The 22,413-nt window shown below is 39.1% G+C and overlaps 1 protein-coding gene across 2 annotated transcripts in view; it reads right to left on the minus strand.

The window, feature by feature from the left end:
* The window catches only part of tho2 (THO complex subunit 2-like protein), a 547,726-nt gene that overhangs the window by 520,261 nt on the left and 5,052 nt on the right, over positions 1 to 22,413 (minus strand). For both annotated transcript variants that reach the window (XM_067143459.2, XM_067143457.2), the window contains exon 2: positions 7,593 to 7,663. In XM_067143459.2, the coding sequence (XP_066999560.2) occupies positions 7,593 to 7,663 (71 nt within the window). The remainder of the gene's footprint in view (positions 1 to 7,592; positions 7,664 to 22,413) is intronic.

Here is a 22,413-nt window from a genome sequence, read left to right on the forward strand (position 1 = left end):
TTTTATTTTTATTGTAGGTTTGGTCTAAAAAGATGTGTAGGTTTTCCAGTTCATTCATTAATTTCCCCTTACCTATGCTTCTAATGATGGTAAGATCTTTCTCTATGGATGTAAAGTGATGGCCCGTTTCTCTCATATGTTGGCTCATCGCTGAGTACTTATTGTGTTTTTGAGCGTTATAATGTTCCAGATATCTCGTGTTAAAGCTGCGGCCAGTCTGTCCGATATAAGAAAAACCACATTGTGTACATGTTAGTTTATATATGCCGGACCTTGAATAATGGTTGCTATTGTGATTGACCTTGTTATGGTTAAAAAACATGTTTCGATTAGTGTTAACTGTCCTGAAGGCTATATTGATATTGTGCTTCTTTAAAGTATTTGCGATCTGATGGACGGCTGGGTTGTTATATGTAAATGTGGCGAAACTGGTTTTTTTAGGTTTTTCTGGGATGAGGTTAGTGGACAATTTAATTTTGATTTTATTAATCAAACGGTTGACCATATCTATTTTAAACCCGTTCAGTTGAGCAAGATTCCTTATGTACTTCAGTTCAATTTTTAAATTGTTGGGAGAAAGAGGAATTTTTAAAGCTCTATAAATTAAATTATAGAAAGAGGCTTGTTTTTGGGACTTGGGGTGTATGGATGAATTCATAATAGTTAAGGGAGAGTGTGTAGGTTTCCTGTATATTCGAAAATCGAAGGTATTATGTCCGCGTGTAATAGTTAAGTCCAAAAAGTTTAATGAGTTCCTAACCTCATCCTCTTTAGTAAACTTAACATTGGGGTCAATTTTGTTTAGGGACTCCAAGATCTCGTCACTATTAGTGACATTTTTGTCGAAAATTATGAAGGTATCGTCTACAAATCTCAGCCATAAACATACGCCTTTTATTTGTGTTATAATTTTTGTGTGTTCTATTGTGTCCATATAAATGTCTGCTAAGATGCCAGAAAGAGGGTCGCCCATCGCTAAGCCTTTTTGTTGGTAAAACTTCCCATTGAAAGAGAAAAAGTTGTTGCTTAAGACAAAATTTAATATCTTCATGAATTCTTCAATTTCCATCTTACTAAGGCCGCTGTGTTTATTGATATTATCACTGATAATTCTTACAGTTTCTTTGGTAGGGATGTTTGGGTACATATTTACGACGTCATAGGAGCACATTGAGTGATTGGGGCGCAGCTTAAACTTGTTTAAAATTTCGCAAAAAGTGAATGAATTTTTTAAAGGGTGTTTATTATTGAATACGTAATGTTTTTTTAGAAAGCCGTGAATGAATTTTGATACTTTATAGGTGGGGCTGTTTCTACAGTTTATGATAGGGCGTATTGGAATGTCCTTCTTATGAATCTTTGGTAAGGCTCTGGCTGTCGGAATACTAGGGTTCATGTTAAAAAGTTTTTGTTGTTCTTGTTCATTGAAAAGAAAGTTAGAACTTCTTATTAGAGTTTTTAGATTTCGCTGAATTCTCGTGGTTGGATCTTTGTTGACTATTGTGTATATTTTGTCCTTAAAAAAGTCTTCTGTTTTTTGAATGTATGTGTTTTGATCTAGGAGAACTGTGGATCCTCCTTTGTCCGCTTTTGTGACAATAATGTTGTTGTCGTCTATTTTCTTTTTTACGTTCTGGATCAATTTTTTGTGGTCGAAATTTGAATATGCGTTTATTTCTTCCGCTAGTTTTGGTAGTTTCTTTTTTACCTCAAATCTGGTATCATTTTGTGTTTCTAAAGGGAGTTTAGAAATGTTAGCCTCGATCTCAGCTACTGTGTTGATAATATCCGTTTCTTTTTTCTTGCTAGGCCAGTTATGTTTTAAGCCTTTATTCAAGATCCCCATTTCTTCTTCAGAGAACTGTACGTCTGTCAAATTAACTACTGTGGGTGTATTGTTCTGTGAGGGAGCCGCTTTTTGCGTGTCTGAACTGCGTTTTGGTAATCGTGATTGGGATGCTTTTAATTGAGATAGTTTCTTGTCGAGAGTAACTTGCTTCCTATCCAATAAAGCAATCAGTTTATTGTCCACATGTAGCTGGAAAGAGTTCCATTCTAACGGATGTAAAGCCTGAGCTAACGCTAAATGAACTCTATATAACTGCAGATTTAAAAGCGACTTCTTTTTATATGACGCTTTAATTTCATTTCTTAACCAAATGTCGTTGACCTTGTTTTGAACTCTAATCAAACTTTGGTTAGATAAGTTTTTTCGCTGTGTAGGTTTCAAAAATTTTGGGATCAATTTTAGTTCTAGACACTGTTTTAGAAAGGCTATGTAGTGTGTGATGCTCCGAGATTAAATTACTTGTGAAGAACTGAAGTATGCAAATGAAAGTATTCGTATCGGGCTACAGGACAAATACCAATATGGGGCTACGTTGCTTGAGTTTATTTAAGTATCCTTAGTCATAACAGAGTTATAATGCATGACATAATTAATGCATTTATGACAAATTAGTCTTCCTCATTTGCATATATGACCTCCGAGAGCGCCGGGTTTGAAGACGTCTTGTGAGCAGTCCGCCGTACAGTTACGCCAACGCAGCATTGATATTCAAGAGCTTCCGACGCCAGACGAGGATTCAACCAACATGCAGGCGAATCGACAGAGAATGATTCTGGGAGCCACCGCAAGTGAAGGCATGCTGATGGCAGCTTAAATACATGGCTGTACTTCCTGAGGAAAGCTGATGGCAGATATATGAGTGCTAAGTACATTTTCTTTTAACGTATGAGCATGACAGTCACATTCCCATAAATGAGTAGCTTGCATGTAAATACATTGAATATTATTTGACCATGACGGCGTTTCAGAGGGATTATAGTTTTTGTAAGATTTTTCTGCGAGATTTTCTTCATGATTTTGAACCACTTATTTCATCCATTATGGGGAAATATTGCATGATAATTATAAGACCCTAGCACACCTTATAGGTGACGTGACGTAATGTAAAGGGATAAAATTTCGTTGTATGATCCATGTCTTGAAGTTACAATTAAATGCTATGATTCATCATAAGAGTTTCCGATTATTCATTTTTGATTGCACGTCACATACTGGTAGAAACTCCTCCTGTGTAGATTTAAGACTGCAAACTCCACAACAAAGGTCAACTGTGGGGCTGTAAGTGAATTATGTAGATCGCGATTAGCCGTGATTTTTTCCCCCCTCTTTGAAGGTTAGGATCTTCTATTTAAAGATGCACGTTCTCGGGATATGAGGAATGAGAAGATGGAACCTGATATGTAAGTTCGTAATTTTGAGAGTGTAGTGGTGTTAAATATATGAGTTCTCCTGCTGAATATGTATAATTAGGGCGATGTAGAATGCCGCCTTGAGAATAAGATAATTGAGGCCAAATGTAGGCTGGTATATGATGTTACGCTGATAATGTTAATGAGTCGAAGAAAGAGATTGTCTTTGTGATGATATGAATATTTAAGAATAGCAGGTAAAATATGAGGCTTTGCTTTGTGGAGAAGAAAAAAAAAAAAAAACGAGCGGGCCGAGTCGTCTGACAGTTTTATGAGAGAATGGTCAGGGGAAGCTCTAGCGAAGTTTGTTTGCCACTTTGTGAAGGGAGACACATTTGGTTTGCTCCTTTCTCCTTCTAGTATAAAGGAGACATGCATAAAATTAAGAAAACGACATCGTCGTATAGATCCCAGATGTGATAAATGAATGAAATCCTCCCACCTTTCTATGATTTTGGTTTCTTAAAGTAAAACGCTATAGGGTTTTCAGGTTGTGACACACCCCCACATTTTGAAATGTCATGTGTTAAAATTAGTGTATAGATAATCCCAGTGAAGCAGACGTTATGAAGGAGTTAATACTCCATACGATAAGTTAGACACGGTCATTAACGTAGACAATGTGACATAACTATCATGTGTGTAAAATGTGCTCAGGAATTTTGTAGTAAACCTCAATTAGTATGATCTCAAGGAACTGTGATACATAAATTGAAGGGTTCAAGTCCCAGATTCTGGCGAGGACTGTTGCCCATCAGTGGCAAATGAGATGGATCGTGCCAAGATCTTGTTCTCTGCGTGGAGATGCAATGCAGAGCATTATATTATTTCTTCTAGTGAGTGTTTATCATGTATCATATGTTGTAAGATATTGGTCGCTGATTACTATATTCACTGTTTATAGCAATATCGTTGAAATGCCATGTGTTAATATTAGTGTATAGATAATCCCAGTGAAGCAGACGTTATGAAGGAGTTAATACTCCATACGATAAATTAGACACGGCCTAACGTAGACAATGTGACATAACTCGTGTGTAAAATGTGCTCAGGAATTTTGTAGTAAACCTCAATTAACATGATCTCAAGGAATTGTGATATATAAATTGAAGGATAAATTGATTGAAATAATTCATGCCATAAAGGAGATATGCCTTTGGGAAAGATATGTGTACAGTGTTAAGGTTATCCGTGTGTTAAGTGACTCTGAAAGGGGACGTCCTTTCAATGTATTTTCAGTGATTTGAAGGTTATGAGGTGATAGATGCGTATCTGAGATAGACAGAAAGAGACATCCAAAGCTCAAACCTAATTTATGAATTTAATGTATTGCATAGATATAAACACTTCAGCATATCTTTATGTATTGTATTATACAAGTGTTTCCTTAGCTAATTAAAAGTGTTTGTGCAAAAATAGATGATTTTCCTTCTCATTAGTAGTGTATTCGTATTCCTCTGATATCCGAGACTCTTTCCCCCTACTTAGAATTAAATGGTTTAAGCCTCTTTCCGGACATACCACGTACCCAAGCTCTTGAGCCAGCCGAGGAAAGACTCAAGTAGGGGTGATGGACTTCCATTCCAGGGACTGTTCGAGGGTCTCATCAGATAAATCCTTTCAGCCACTTCATAAACCAATTGGGATAAACTGTTATGCACTGGAACCCTGGACAGATGCACTACATCTTCATTTTCCCACGCCTCAAGTATTAATCTGCGTTTACTCCGCACAACTTTCCTCCAGTCATCAGGACTGACATTCGCCACAGCTTTGGCTAACAGGTTTTCCACCTCGGCTCTAGTAGAATGCTTATTTCTGGTTGCCACATAACCCTTAATCTGAGCCCAAACCTTCTCTGTTGCATTGACATGGCAATGATGAGGTGGAAGTCGAATAACTTTATGTCCATGATGTCTTGGAATTTCGTCCACAACATACACTGGAAATTGTGGCTGGTGTTTTTTTCACAAGCCGCAACAGTTCACCTTTCTTCATGTCATCCAGCACAGGAGCGTTGTGCCTCCTTAACCACTCAGCAAGAATCGACTTCTTTGCTGGCAATGTCGGAGCTTTGTCCTGAATTACGGAATGGTAGGGGGCATTGCCCACTATTATCGTAGAATTTTCAGACAGGTTATTCATTAATGTGTATTCAAACCAGTTCTGAAAATTAACACTATTTGTCTCCTCGTGGTAATCGCCAGTCTTCTTAGACTTCAGAACATATAAAGAGTTAGGTACAAATCCGTTTGCACTACTGGCATGTAGCACAATAATTCTTCCCCCCCTTTCCAATGAGAACTGCCACTGTACCTTCCACAGAATCATCTGTCCAGCCTTTTCCTACGGTATGGTTTGCATTAATCCATGTTTCATCTAACCAATCGAATCAAAATTTTGCTTCATAACGTCCCTTAAAAACCGGCAGCGCCACATCACAATATCACTTCTCTCCATTAACACTTGCTGACCGTTTAATTTCTTGTAAGGGAATCCCAGTTCCTTTACCACAACATTCAATGAAGTCTTGCTTCCATTGAATAGTTTGCTTTCCTTCAGAGACTCACATGGTTTTGCAAGAGTGGGGAGATCTTTTCTACGGTAGAAGTCATAAATATGCTGACGAATGGCATCTTTCTGGAAACTGTCCAAGTTCGTCACTGGTTTGGTCCGATTCCTTTTCTTACCCGGCGTTTCAAACTTAGAGGATCCATGAGATTGTTCCTCAGCATGGTATTTCTCCTTTCCACCTGCCACTACTGTGTATCTACATACTTTGGTAGTGTCGGCAGTTCTCTGTACGGCTTGTGCTAAAGGAAGCAATGTAGTACCGTTCTCCTTTTCTGTCTCAAAGTACTCGCGCGCGTTGGACACAATTTCACGGCCTGGCTTCTCAAGGGCGTGCCTTGTCCCACACCTCTCGATTTCTTGCCACTTGTCTTTCCCGAAATACACTGAGACATGGTAAACACGACGAACTAAGTACACTGGTACATGGACGTAAATAAAACTACAGATAGCTATTTAATAATTAAACCACAAGAGCTCGATAGCTACAGTCGCTTAAGTGCAGCCAGTATTCGGGAGATAGTGGGTTCGAACCCCACTGTCGACAGCCCTGAAGATGGTTTTCCGTGATTTCCCCCCATTTTCACACCAGGCAAATGCTGGGGCTGTACCTTAATTAAGGCCACAGCCGCTTCCTTCCCACTCTTAGCCCTTTCCTGTCCCATCGTCGCAATAAGACCTAACTGTGTCGGTGCGACATAAAGCAACTTGCAAAAAAAAAAAATTAAACCTATATTGTACTAACTTATGCTATGCTAAACTGTAAACTATGCTATACTGTACTATACTAGAGAGAGAAAGACTAATATGAAAAACACACTAATTACTGAAGGAAAATCCAAAAGATCTTGAAACGTACCGAATACCATATACGCTGAGCGAGATAGGTTAACCATGTGGTGAATGTAATTAAACTTGGCAACTAGGTTTCGAGATCGCACTCTGCCGATATAAATCGATATGAATGGCAGCTTGGGATTGGTTGGATGTCTATGCTTCAGTTCACAACCACCAGACGGAGCCAAAATCGGCCAAAACGTCAATTTAGAAGTAGAGCCGTGCGGAGTATAGGTTTTGAAATCTAACCTCAATATCACTGCAATTGCAATTCTTTAAAGCTTTGAAACTTCCACGGATAATCTGCATGCAGATAATGGAGTGCGAACAGCATACCCTAATATATGTAGATTTTAGGTGTACATACAGTAAAATAATTGTTTAATATAGGCTAAATTAGAAACATTAGCCCACTTCATTAGCATACTTTTAAGGTTAGCTACACAGCCAGTCCTGAAGTGGGATTATATCTGCAGTGAAGTAGTCTTTTACAAGCCATGTACACTGAATATCCTCTTCTCAAGAGAAACATTCTGTAATCTTTACTGTAGTTATGAATGAAGCTTTCTAAACAAGCGTGTGTATTTTGGCAACTGTCTAACATGTCAACATACAGGTACGTGTGTGGCAACGGGCTCTGTTGCAGAGGCATACCAGTTGGGTTACAGAACATATGCATGCAACTTGCACAAAACAAATACGTGTGCAGCCTGCCATAGCCTTAATTTCTTCTTATAATGACCCTTCTGAGCGTCCCTTCCCTAGTAAAGAACTACAGTGAAATGGTCTTTCCATATAAAAGCCCACATGAATCTACAACATGAACAAGAAAACAGAAATATTAAAAGATAAATGAAGGAGAGACAATACAACAGTGAAAATTAACTGATTAACTGATGCAGGAGAAGAAAAGTAAATAGACTTACCATCATTTCCATCCTTGGATAAAATTGGGCTTATGTTCTCACTCTTAATGAACTGCTTGCATGTCTTGATACTAAAAATAAAAATAATGCATATTTCATTAGCAAAAGGATTTAGAAAGTAAATACAATACTTAAGAAAACCAAATATGAGTAAGACTGACAGGTATTTTACTGATTATTATTTTTATAAAGAATTTTAGATTTCATGTATGTACCTGTTTATAATAGAAATTATCAAGCAGTAACTTTGTGGTATGTTAGGCAACATAAAATAATTTTTGTACCCTGAGAGGATCCCCTGTTGGTGGGAGCGATAGAATAACGCCCACAGTATCCCCTGCCTGTCGTAAGAGGCGACTAACAGGGGCCCGGGGGTCTTAATTTGGGAGCGTGAGTTGGCGACCGCAGGGCCCTTAGCTGAATCCTGGCATTATTTCCGCTTATTCCAGGCTCCTCACTTTCATCTATCCTATCCGACCTCCCTTGCTCAACTCTTGTTCTTTTCTGACCCTGACGTTATTAGGTTACGAGGGCTAGGGAGTCTTTCATCTTCATGCCCATCATGGCCCTTGTCTTTGGTCGATACTTGCACTTTTCGAAGTGTTGCATCCCCTCCATTCTTTCTCCCTGATTAGTGTTAGTTATATAGAGGATGGTTGCCTAGTTGTACTTCATCTTAAAAACAATAACAACCAGCACTCTTCTGAGCGGAGCCAGTTGCTATAGGGTGAAGAGCTCCTCAGTATGGTGTTGAGGCTTCTCAATGGAAAAAGTAGATGCTGAAATCCCTTGTGCAGTGTGTGTGTTCTTGTCAGGTGCAACTGTTAAATGGTATCTCACACCATGAATCTCTACCTACCACATCAGAATCAAATGAAGCAGAATAAATAACACCTGGAAGTATGTATAAAAATCTTTGGGAGTGGCAACCCCAGCTTATAACAAAAATGACTAGAAACCAGTGGTGTGCACAGAACCCCATCCACCCCAGCACCGCAGGAGCAAAGAATTTTGCATTTACATTTTCATATTATCCCTTAGAATGTATTTAATCAAGTTGAAAAACTGGAAACAGCAAAGTCAAACTAAGTGCAGTTGTTTCGATGATCCACATGCTATATCACAATCCAATTCTCACCAGCAAGCTGGTTTCCTTTTAGGCATGACAGAGCTACCATAGTGGAATTCAAGCTACTGGGTTGATACATGCACTTTAAGCTGTCTTGTCCTGCAGGATGGGATAGGGGCTGTTTGCCTACCTGAAGTGGAGATTGAATACGTTTTACCACGATAGACTAACTAGCTAGGGAAGGTAGGATCGCGCCACAAATTAGTTATAATAGTTAACACTTGAATTCTTCAGCACCACACAAGACGCTACAAAAAAAGATGAATATGTTAACAATATAACCACTTACCCATCATCTTCCTAATACAAAGAGAGTCATTTTATTTAATCAATTGTAATGAAAGTATTTATTTTATTTTTGGATATTTGGCATGTATAAAGATTTTGGGATATATTCAGTGATGGCATGTGTAGATGTTCTCAATACACAGAGAACAATACGTAAGTTGCCCAGCATGAACACGCAGCCAAGCGCGACGTACAAGAATTTTGTATTCTGTTGCAATGTACGCGTAGGTTTGCCTGTAATGGTGGTAAGGATTGTGAATTTTTGTAGTGCTGTTCTTGGATTATAGATTACATTTTCGTGAGTTGTGTGGCATTATTTATGAATATGACAGTGTTATATACTTGCCATTTCTGCTCTTCTATGTCCTCCCTCATTTGGCATACCTCTTGTTGACCTCCAATTTCACTGTGTCTATCCATCGATTCCTTGGCCTTCCTACTGGCCTCCCCACTTTCACTTCTCTGTCAATGCAATTCCTTGCTATTCTCGTTCTGTCCATCCTCCTAACATGTCCAAACCATGTAGCCTGCATCTTCCTAAAAGCTTGGTATCAAGTATTCTGTTGCCAGCATCCTCCTAGTTTGCTTCATTTCTAATCTTGTCTTTCCTGATCTTCTGATTCATTGCTTTGATGAATTTAATTTCTGTTGACTGGATTTTACTAGTAGCCTGGTTATGTAAGGTACATGTTTCAAGTCCATAGGTGAGAATTGGAATGAAGTAGGTAAGAAACATGGTCACTTTTGCTTTCTAGGATATTTTATCATCCTAAAAGTTGATTTCTCACTTGAAAATAAAATTGAGACGTTTTCTGAGTCCTATTAAGCACTAGGTGATTCAAATATAAACCAAAATACAAAATTAGCAGCTCTGGTAGTGAACAGAAATGGGTGGGGCTTTGAGAAGATGTTTATGGGGATGTCAAGAGTAGGGATTTTGATGCGTCAAACAACACAGATCGACCACTCGCTTCAGTACACCATGAGCGTGCAAGAGGTACACACATCCGTTGCACAGAGCATCATCATCAAGTTTCTGGAGGAAGAAGGAACCAAAGCTTCAGCAATTTTGAGAAAGCTCCATGCACAGTTTGGGGAAGCAACACTTTCAAAAATTCAGGTGTATGAATGACACAAACAATTTTTGGCAGCACGGGAAGAAGTGGAAAATGAGCCCCACCAAACACGACTGCGGACAAGCATCACTGTAGACAACATCCGTGCTGTACGTGGCCTTACTGAAAATCGGCTCATAAACATTTCTGAAATTGCTTCGCTCTTAGGAATAAGCCTTGGAAGTGTTCAAGCCACCATCAATGATGAACTCGACCTTCGGAAATTGTCTGCCTTGTGGGTTCCTCGTCTCTTCACCCAGGAACAAAAAAATTCCGCAGAATGTTTGTCGGAGGCATCTGAATCGCTACGAGGAGGAAGGATATAATTTTTTGCATCACACTATGACTTTTAATGAAACTTATAAAATTAAACAACTCGAAGCATTGACAAAGGCTGACTTAATTATCAAAGGTATATTAATTGGAGTACCGAGTTCTATCTCTTTAAGCTCTGTGCTGGCGAGTTGGCCGTGCGCAGCTGTGAGCTTGCATCTGGAAGACAGTGGATTTGAATTCCACTGTCGGCAGCCCTTAAGATGGTTTCCCATTTTCACACCAGGCAAATGCTAGGGCTGTACCTTAATTAAGGTCATGGCCACTTCCTTCCAACTCCTAGGCCTTTCCTATCCCATCGTTGCCATAAGACCTATCTGTGTTGATGCGATGTAAAGCCACTAGCAAAAAAAAAAAATGTTCTTGATAGACAAATAAAATTTTGCCATCATTTCCTCAGCAGTAACATTGGTCCGGTGGTTTCTAGAGGTAGAAAAAATTGAGCCTTCCATAGGTGTGGACTTAATATATATAAGAAAGAAATTCCACCTTATCAATACTGTTTTTTGTAAATGACTTACATCAGTACCGGTTTCGACCCTATTTGGTCATCATCAGCTGACATATCATGGTTTTACATCTATTAGGCATCGGTTTGTATTACTTGTCTGAAAAGATGTTGTCATCCATTAGCACATCCGGATGTCTAACGCGGGTAAACTGTCATTTCATTTGTAAGTTCGTGAAAGTAAAATTGTTAATGAGGTTTAAATATGATTGTAAAAACTTAACCTAAGCTTAAAAACTAACTGTACATACACATTAAACACATTAACCTTTTGAACTCCATTACCCTTAGCGTATACTTCCTGCTTCACTCCTAATTAATTTCTGCACTGTGAACAGCTGTAGGAAGTGAACAATGCAAAAGAATCTAACACAAAATATAAGTATGTTACATGAATATATTTACAATTAGGCACACAAAATACGTTAATCCTTGCAGGTTTTCACTGTGTGGTACTTTTCAAAACAGTTTTCTGGGTGGAGATCGGGTTTTCTCGAACATTTTGCAGTAGTAAACTGTTTCCTTTCAACCACCTTTAGCATATCTGTTAGTCTCGTCGTCAATTTGCTTGAATAACTCGTCACTAAAAATAAGTTGAAAAAATCCGTAAGGTGTTGAGGGATTGTTCCTACCTGATGCTTTGTATTCACAAATTGTTTCATTGAATGACAATGCAGGTAAATCAGGATCGCCAGCTTTCCACTCGCGCCATGGGTATGGAGGAACATCACCACCTCCGGTTTCATTATCACTATCACTTTGTTCATTTTCACTTACATTATTCACTAATAAATCCAAGTCAGTTGTTGGTTCATCATTGTCACTATCACTGTCCACTAACTGGTCTAAAATATTCAGTTCCGTGAGTGAAGAAGCAGCAGAAGCCATGTTTACATTCAAACAACATCATCTGTGAACTTGCATAAACATTCGAGAATAACACAATTCCCGCGAACTATTGTAAATAGGAAAACGTGTTCTCTCAGAGACCATTAGATAGCTCTACAATACCAGAACACGGAACAGTCGTCATACGAGCGCTGAAAGGACGAGATAATGTCATGTCGAGTGGAGCTCGACATCGGAGCGCAAGTCATATTTTAATGTTTGAACCGCACTCAACATAGGAGTGCAAAAGGTTAAAACACTAAAAACCGTATATAAAACACTTGACGGGTTTAAAAGTTCATGTCTTGCGTATTCCTTCAGATTTCCATGTCAGAGTCTTGTAATCATGTATTTATATCGGTTGTTTTTGTGCTCGTAAACCAATTACAAGATATTAGAATCATTCCGTATTGACGGTTTTCACTTTACAATGGCGAAAAATGAAAGTATCCTCCTATTCAATACATCATATGATGATGTATTGAATAGGAGGATACTTTCATTTCTCGTAAACCAAGGTATAGGTTCTTGAGAATATTCTATTTGACTGAAAGATGACTTCATGTATGCTTATAATAAAAGCACGTCATTAAATGATCCAATAGTGTGGACAAAGACAGTATGTAGTTCCGCTGTAAACAAAATCTTGTTCTTAATGGTTTGTAGCAGATGATGAAGTCTTGGTTTTGTGGATTTGATTGAATTTGGATTTTGGTGGTAACTCCTTCCCTGCCTAAATTTGTGTGCCGGTTCTGTGGTTATCTGAGAAAGATAAACTGATATGAGTAAAGTGCTGTAAGATTGAAGGAATGCCTAAGGATGTGTGCGAAATGAAGTCGTACTTACTGCTGTTGTGGTTGGCATTCTGTTTGAGAGCTCGCTGCGTACTGCTACAAGTTTGTCTTGGACTTACGTTCGCTGTAGTGAGGGGTATGGATGGAGGGGGAGGGAGAGTGGCTATTGTGGGGGGAGGGGTGGAGCTCGGCATGTCGTTTGGTGGTTTTTTGGAACGTGCTGTGTTCTGTTTATTAACTATTCTGAGGTAACCATTTTTTAGGGTGGGAATAACTTTATTAAAGATGATAATGGTTTTTTCTGTAATGTCATTTATATTGTAGTTAGGATTAGCATATTGGTCTAGGGAAATGTAGAAATCTTCTGGTATGTTGAGCAGGGGACCCTTAGAATGTATATTTTGTATTTTCAAATTATTCTCGATGTCTGTAAACCTGTGTTTGAATTCATTGATGTGCTGACCTACTGATGAAAAAATTTTTTTTTTATTGCGTTTAAATGTTCGTTGTAGCAGATTATGATGTTTTTGCCTGTATGTCCAATTTATTGTTGTTGTTGACTGTCTTGGCATTATGTATAATATTGTTGCTGTTGTGCATAGTTTTAAATGCCATTTTCAGGTTGTACTTCTTAAAGACATTAGTTAAGGGTATAAGTGTGTGTTGTTAAAGGTAAATAAGCAGAGGTGCCAACTTTTTGAAGTGGATTATCAGTAATTGCCCTCCATTCCCGAGAAAAATTTCGAGTCAAGTCCAAGGTATGCTCCTTCCTTCTCGATAATGATACGCCTTTCGCCCTTCCCTAGCGATCTGTTCGAAAGTTAGTTCTGTGATAAAACATTCCTTGTAGTTTGTTTCTCACGCAGCAGCTGTATTTCATTGTTGTTTTTCTTGAAGCATCCTTCCCACTGTGATGAGTGTGATGACATTTTCGTCTTCTGAACCATAAGCGATTCTAGTGCAGACGTGCTTAATGTAGGTCTCACTTCTTTCTCAATCTTTCTGTCAACTGTCAGGTACACTTAACACAGTGAATACAACATTACTGAAGGATTTAAAGAGCAGCGCGTGAGCTCCTTCATTCACACTGAATTTTTACAACGCTTATGGGTAGCAGAAGGAAGTCACCATCGAATAATTATCGTTGCCAACGCATAAGCATTGAAACGAGGATGATTTAGAAGAAAGGCTCGAAAGGATTGAACATTATTCCTTCTTTTTTTCCGTACAAAATTATTTTTTTTTGTGACAATGTCAGCTTTTCTGTAATTATTTCCCCTTTGACTGTAATTCCGTAATAGTGAGGTGAAATCCGTAATAATTACGGACAATCTGTAATAATTGGCACCTGTGAATAAGGCATAATCTTTCTTGGGTTTTTCTATTTTTGTTAGTTTGGTTTTGGGCTGGAATTTAATTTTGTGAATGATTTTATTGACCATTGCTGTATCCATTGTATTTAGCTATATCGTAGATTAGTTGTAGTTCATTATTTAGATTTTCTGTTGTCATCGGTATGTTGAAGGCTCTGTATACCATGCTGTAATAAGCTGCTCTTTTATGTGTGTTGGGGAGGATGGAATCAATTTTTATGGTATTTGGGGTATGTGTGGGTTTTCTGCAGATTTTGTAAGATAAATAGTTTTCATGTCTGGTTATTGTCAGGTCCAAGTGGTTTAAGGTGCAGTTGTTTTCAATCTCTTTAGTGAATTTTATCTGGGAGTCCAATGTGTTGAGTTTAATATGGTGTTGGCATCAGTGGATCTGTTGTCAATGATTACAAAAATATCATCAACAAATCTACACCAGAAGAATATGTTTTCTATTTTACAGATTGATGTGAATTCTAGGTGATCTACAGAGTCCGCCAGAAAGAAGTATACAGCCTTTGTTGGACGATATCGGGATATGGACATTGTCAACTGTTATCATTATTTTTAAATGTTGTAGTATGGTCTTTCGCTCAACAGATATCGGTACTTGCATCAAGATAATGGGAAAACAAAATGGCTGGACCACGCTTGACGTTCGAGCAACGAAAGTACATTCTGAAGCGGTTTATTAGGTTTGATAATGCCGTTGAAGTGCAACGTCAGTGGAGGAGGGAGTTTGAAGCAGAACCCCAAACACGGCTAACAATTAAACGCATTACTGGGAAGTTTGAGACACGTGGAAGGATTTGTGATATTCACAAAGGAAGACCGGGAAAAATGTGCGCAGCTACCAGTCCTGCTCACATGTTGGAAACTTTTGCTAATTCTCCACAGAAGTCTGCTACGCTATGTGCACGGGAAATGGGGATTAGCAGTACAAGCGTATGACGAATTTCCCAAAACAGCTAAGTAGAAAGTTTACATCCCAGGATTACTGCATGTGCTTAATAAGGAGGATCCCGATTGTCGAATGGTATCAGCGAATGGTAACCCAAGATGAACAATTTCTGACAAGTTAGTGTGGTCTGATGAAGCCCAGTTTACTTAATGGAACAGTGAATCGACATAACTGTGTCTACTGGGCTCCGGAAAATCCGCATGTTCATGTCGACAAGGCGGTCAATCTACAGGGGTTAATGTCTGGTGTGGACTGTCATCGAGGGGCTTACTAGGACCCTTTTTCTTTGATGGTACTGTCACTGGAGCAGTGTACTTGGAAATGTTACGAACATTAATTTTACCAGCTGTTCGTGCGCTTTATGGAGCAGATGATGAAGTCTTCTGCCAACAGGACGGGACGCCACCACACTATCATATAGCAGTACGAGCTTTCCTGGATGACAATCTGCTGGAACATTGGATTAGACGACGAGGGCCCATTGAGTTCCCCCCCCCCACGGTCGCCAGATCTTACCCCCATGGACTTTTACTTGTAGGGACCGTGAAAAATCAAGTCTATGGACGTACGCCACGCACGCTGGAGGCCCTTCGCCAGGAGATTACAGCGGCATGTGCAGAGACACCATTCAAACAGTGACGGACGTAGTTGCAGCGACCGTTCGTCATTCTACTATGTGCCTGGCAGCCAACGGTGAACATTTTGAACATCTCATGTAACCATATGTTTCTTCTTCTTGAAAGTTGCTTTATGTCGCACCGACACAGTTAGGTCTTATGGCGACGATGGGACAGGGAAGGGCTAGGAGTGGGAAGGAAGTGGCCGAGGCCTTAATTAAGGTACAGCCCCAGCATTTGCCTGGTGTGAAAATGGGAAACCACGGAAAACCATCTTCAGGGCTGCCGACAGTGGGGCTCGAACCTACTGTCCCCCGAATACTGGATACTGGCCGCACTTAAGCGAATGCAGCTATCGAGCTCGGTAACCATATGTTTAACTGAAGACAGTACTACATATGTAATCAAAATTTAAATGTAAAAAAAACCACAATAAATAGCTCTTGTTCCGTAAAGAGTGTATACATTTTTCTGGCGGACCCTGTATATAAATTTCAGCTAGTATGCCAGAGGCAGGAGATCCCATAGGTAGGCCCTGTTGTTGGTATATGGTATCATAGAATTTAAAATAGAAATAGTCCAATCCAAACTTTAAAAAAACTACAGCAACTTGAGCACTGTAGAAATAGAAGGATTCATGAAACAACTTGAATTTGCCATCAAAAATAATTATTTCCTCTACTACCTTGTAAGCTAATCGTGAAGGTGCTGATTTTGATATACCGAATAATAGATAACTTGCTTTGACTTAGTCTATTGCTGCGAGTTCTAACGTTTTAAGATGTTCTCATATTAGCCCAATGCCGTATGTAACTATTGGCAATATTTTTGCTCCCAATAGTTCCATCGCTGTTCTTAGCGAAAGATTTTGTAGGTCCATTATACCATATATTCCTCGTATAGCAACAGCTGTTCTCACACGAACATGTACGTTGAAGGATAGTCCAGCCAGCTGTAAGGTGATCCCTAGGTACCGTAATTTCCCACAACTCTCGTCCGGCAATACAATTATGGATCGTGATACATACACATTTTTGAAACGTCCGGCTCCATGGCTAAATGGTTAGCATGCTGGCTTTTCGTCACAGGGGTGCCGAGTTCGATTTCTGGCAGGGTTGGCAATTTTAACCAACGTTGGTTAATTTCGCAGGCACAGGGACTGGGATATGTGTCGTCTTCATCATCATTTCATCCTCATCACGACGTGCAGGTCGCTTACGGAGTCAAATCAAAAGACCTGCACCTGGCGAGACCAACATGTCCTCGGACACTCCCGGCACTATAAACCATACGCCACTTCCATTTCATCCTTGAAAGTTCTACAAATTAGTGCCATTTCCTCCCGCGTTTTCGCTACAGTGGATTGGAGAGCTAAGCAACTGCTGCTAACTATGCATGCACTTCAATACCAGTGGTGCAACGCTGAACGAGTTGAGAGCAGTAAATCTTCCGTTACAGATGCACATGTTTTGTATTGTCGTGTGAACTTTGTCAGCTGATGTTATCCAGGTAAGAGCATTCGACAAATTTTGCTTTAAGTTTGGGTAGCAATGTATTAGTGACGTGTTTAATTTCCATTTATTCTTTAAAGCTACTTCAGGTAACTTTTAATTAATATAAAATTTAAAAATTGTAACTTGAAACATAACTATGGTCCAATAAGTTCGTTGAACCATAGTTGTGTGCTTCCCCATATTCCTAACTAGATCCAATTTAAAACAATATAACAGTAACAAGACACTTGTATCTGAATTGCACGTTATTCCTAGCTGCAGTAATGAATTCAAAATACAACAGATGAAAAATTGGGGGTCGTCCTTATGTCCCATACACAGCTGAAAAAATGGAATTATGCTTAAGTGTGATTAAGGGAAAGAAATTAACTCAAAGAGAAGCATCAGCCAAATACAACATACCTCGCAGTACTCTAATTCTCAAAATGAAAGCTATACGCAATGACAATGTGCAGTTGCTAGGTCATACATGTGTATTCACACAAGAGGAAGAAGACTCTTTCGTTTACCATATAATGAAAATGTATGACTTTGGTTTCCCAGTTACTCCACTGGACTTGAGATTTATTGTCAAAACATATTTAGATAGCACTGGGCGGTAAAAACAGAGGTTCTCGAATAATATGCCTGGGAAATGCTGGGCGGTATCATTTCTGCATCGCCATAAGATGATGATGTCCCGCAGATTCGGTACCAACATTAAAAGGAGCAAAGTGATGGTGAATGAAGAAATTTTTGGAAATTTTTTCAACATCTTGAGAAAAAAGTTGAAAATTTTCCTCCAGAAAATATATTCAATTTTGATGAAACTAACCTTGCCAATGATCCAGGGAAAAAGAAAATCTTATGCAGGAGGGGTTGCAAATACCCAGAAATAAGGAACTCCACTAAAGCTGCAGTTTCGGTGATGATGTGCGGCAATGCCGCTGGTGAGAACTACAACTACAAAGCGGAAAAGATGTGGGACACATGGACTGAAGGTGGCCTTGAAGGAGCTCAGTATAATACAACAAAGAGTGGTTGGTTTGATTGCAACAGTTTTGAGGACTGGTTTTTTACCGCATTGTTTCGTCTCAGAAAATTAAGTGAGAAGAAAGTTGTGACTGGAGAAAATAGGCACATCAGCGACAAAGTTTTGTGCGCATGTTTAGCCAACAGTGTAGCATTTGTTGCTTTGCCGCCTAATGCAACGCATCTCATGCAGCCAATTGACGTTGCATACTTCAGGCTAATGTAGGTGGCATGGCGCCAGGTCCTTGATGGATGGAAAAAGTACTCCACTGGGAACAAGACTTTCAACTATCCCTAAAGATACATTTCTATCATTGTTGAAGGAGCTAATTGAGAAAATGAAAGTAAATGGCCCATCGAACTTAAGATCAGGTTTCAGGGAAACACGAATATTCCCCACTGATCGAATGGAATTCGTCAGAAGAGTACCAAGTGCCGGTACAAGACCAGCTTGTAATATTGAAGCTATCAGTAGTTCATTTGTGGAACATCTTAACATCCTGAGGGCAGGAGACAATGTAGCAACTCCGAAGAGAAAGCGCTCCAGAGTGAATGAGGAACCAGGGAAAAAGCATTGGACCAGAAGACATTGCAAATAGGAATGAGAATGCTAAGCCCACAAACAATGGTCCTAACAATGGCTTACTTGCAGCTGGTCCTTCACAGACACAAACATTCAGGGAGAAGAAGACAGGTATGATGCTGTAAATATATTATTTATATTTATGTTATAAATATTTATACTTTGAGAACATTGTTTAGCATGCTTTTGTAAACTAACTTTATTTGTTTGCAGAAACAGCAAAAAGGAAGCAGCGACAACAGCAGCACTGAAGATAAGGATAACGTCCTCGAATTTCTTTTCTGCTATTTCCTTTACGTCGCACCGACACAGACAACTCTTATGGCAACGATGGGATAGGGAAGACCTAGGAGTGGGAAGGAAGCGGCCGTGGCCTTGATTAAGGTACAACCCCAGCATTTGCCTGCTGTGAAAATGGGAAACCATGGAAAACCCTCTTCAGGGCTGCTGACAGAGGGATTCGAACCCACTATCTCCAGGATGCAAGCTCACAGCTGCGCGACTCTAACCGTACGGCCAACTCGTCTGGTCTTCTTGAATCTGACGGGAACGTTAATGTTATATTCAAGGTCAGGTGTAAACAACAAAATTTTATCATGTGTTGTAATTCTTTTAATGTGTTAAAGATAGATATCTTTTTAATATATTCTTGATCCTCTAAACTTAGACGTAAGAAACAGAATTTCACTTCTAGACATACTACCTAATGTCTACCAAATATGACACATTTATTTGTAAGATACAACTGTTAAAACATGTATTCTAATGTGTATGTATATGACAGCTGAGGATGACTTGTGAAAAGTCGAATCCGGTCCTGTTTTAAAAACAGGAATAAATTTAGTATTGATAAGGTGGATCTCTTTCTTTCTATGACACTCTGTAGATATCAATACGGAACATCATGAAATTTATTAATCAAGACCTTGTCAGTAAATGCTAGAATTTTGGCTATTTGCTCGACAGTGTCTTCCACTTTTTTCAACGGACTATTATAAGTTCCTACTACAGTAATTTCTTCTGCTTTCAAGATTACTAAGTTTTCATCTGTTATTGTATCTCTGTCTTCCCATTTTGTTGTTGTACATGCAGGTCACTCCTCCTTCTGGCCTTCCTCGATCCTTCTTAATTGATAGTGCGTGTTTGCTGTAGTAGCCTGGCGTATCCATCTTTTCTGTCAGCATTGTTTCTGTGATTATAATTATATCATGTCCTGCCCAAGGATTTTCTGGGGTTGTTGAAAGCAAACCTCTTATTCTTTCTACATTCCATAAAATCAAGTCAAGTGTGAGGTTTCCTAAATCAGAGTTATCTTTTTTTATTAATGTGTTCATTAACCTATTGAAATTTTGCCCCTTCTTGCCTCCTGTTTCAAAAACGAAACTGTCTTACTAGCACACCGGCTGGCCAGAAAACTGGTTCCATGGCTCGTTCTTTTTCCGCAAGCGGGATGGAAATTTTAAAGGCTTTGAAATATCCTTTAGTTTGTAATTCTTCACAAGTTACCTGGTTTGTTATTCCTTGTTTTTGAAGATGTTCCTTAATTTTTCCTACTGTAGTATCTCTGTGGAGTTTTCCTACGTATAACCAGGCCTTTCTTTCTCCAGCTTGGAGCTCGCTATTGCTCATTGTTCCAATTATTGTGGGCTCATTACCCATCCCTTTCATTTTTCTGGTTACATTATCTTGTCGGGGTGCTCCTGGGTTATTCACTTTTCCCATTTTCACATTCCTATTCATTGTGGTATCATTGATTTTGCATTGTGCATCCGTTTCTGCATCCTCCCCCGTTGTTGTATTGTTCCTTTGTATTTCCAGGTGACTTGTTCCCTTTATTACCAATGATCTAGATGTTTGGGCAAATTCTGTATTATTTTGCTGTGGAGCTGTAGATGTTATTGTAGTTAGTAGGTCAGTTTGCATAAGTTGTGTCTCCATTAAAAGGGTCATTTTTGTCATTAATGTTTCACCTAGCTCTTCTATTTTGTCCTTTAATTCTTTATAATTGCTATTATAGTTTCTGGCGATTTCTGATTCTTCTTGCGAAGTTTTGCATAGACCACAGTTTTGAAGCCTAAAACGACATGATTCGCACATCCATAGAAGTTTTCCCTTTCGTGAGTTCAGTGCCTTGATTTTGGTTGCTCCGAGCGATGTACATGAATTGTGGTACCATGAATTGCAGCCATCGCATCCTATGGAGTTATCTTGTGTAAGTTCTATGGCGCATTTTGCGCAATGTTCCGTGTTATTTCTTTGTTGCTGGCATAATTGTCTACTCTCTGATTTTGGTTCGTCACAGTCTATACAAATAAGTACTCTCTACAGTTGAGATTATTACTCTTTGATGTTTTATATGAAATGGGAATGCCCTGCGAGCATTCACGTTCATACATTTCTTGAGAGGAACTCACTAACACCCAGCTGTATGCATTCGAAACGAGCGCCGAACGCGCAGGTATTGTGGGAGACAACATGCAAGCTCGCGTTACCAAGGCACTTCGGCAATAAAAGGCAGTTGCTAGCTTTGAGTAAAGCAGTGTACAGTATGCGGTGAGTGCGTGTGTCACTCAGTGTGTGTATGCAAGCAAGCACATTGCTATACGGTTCGTCACTCTGTCCGGATGGGTACTTACGTTTGAAAGTGTTAGTGTTGAAAGCCTTCTCCGTAGACTTGGACTTTGCACGTGAACGAAAGCTTAATTTCGTTTCTATCAGTCTGTAGAGCTGTGCATTTGTATTTCGTTTGCGGGCTATGAATTTAAAGAGACTGTACGTTTGAAACTGTGCTGTAGTTGTTTCCTCTACCGTGTTAAGCTACCTCGTAAAATTGTGTCCTAGCTACTGAGCAGTTCTTTTACGAATAGTGTTACGTTATTTTATAAAGAACAGTGCCTACTTTTTTCCTCCCTCAAAGACTGTGTCTATCGCTCCACGTGAAAAGTGTTAATATTTCCTAGCATAAACTGTGCCAACCTTCACTTCATTCGAAGACTATGTCAAATCCCCTCATGAAACTGTCAAAAATTGTGCCTCAGTGATGACCTTGTCTCTGAAAAATTACGACGTAACAGGACATGGACTGTCATAAACTATTTCTTTTATTTTCGTCGAAGCTCTAGTTTATAATTAAAAATAGGAGAGGATTTCCACCAATCAATACTTATTTATTGTATATTATTAAACTACAGGACCGGTTTCGACCTCATATTCAAGGTCATCTTCAGCTGAACCATACATACATATTTATATAATGAAGCTTTGATTAAGATTGTGGTGTTGAAGGACTGCCATATGATGATGATGTACATTTAGTCACATACAAATGGGGCACGTCTTAGCGTGAACTGGCGTATATGTCATTCTGTACAATATTGCAACTGTATGTCTAAAATGTTGAAGGTCTTAAAACTAGTGTATAAAACATGTCTTTACCTAAACTAACTTATATATATGTACAAGATAAAAACAATATATAAAAACACTTCATGCATATGAACATTCGTTCTTGCTTGGTAGTCAATACATCGACTAACTTCCGTATTTAAGTCTTCTTCACAGTTGTACACTTCAGCTGCTATTCTTGGAGTTTGTAAAATTGCATGGATAAAAGTTTTGTCTTCCTGTGCGTATGTGAGATAAAACACTTTCAATATTTTTTTAAAAAGGTGCCAAATGTATGGATGAAATTCAAGTAAAATATGTTCAGC

The sequence above is a fragment of the Anabrus simplex genome, chromosome 3, assembly GCF_040414725.1.
Source record: "Anabrus simplex isolate iqAnaSimp1 chromosome 3, ASM4041472v1, whole genome shotgun sequence".
In the NCBI taxonomy this organism is placed as follows: domain Eukaryota; kingdom Metazoa; phylum Arthropoda; class Insecta; order Orthoptera; family Tettigoniidae; genus Anabrus; species Anabrus simplex.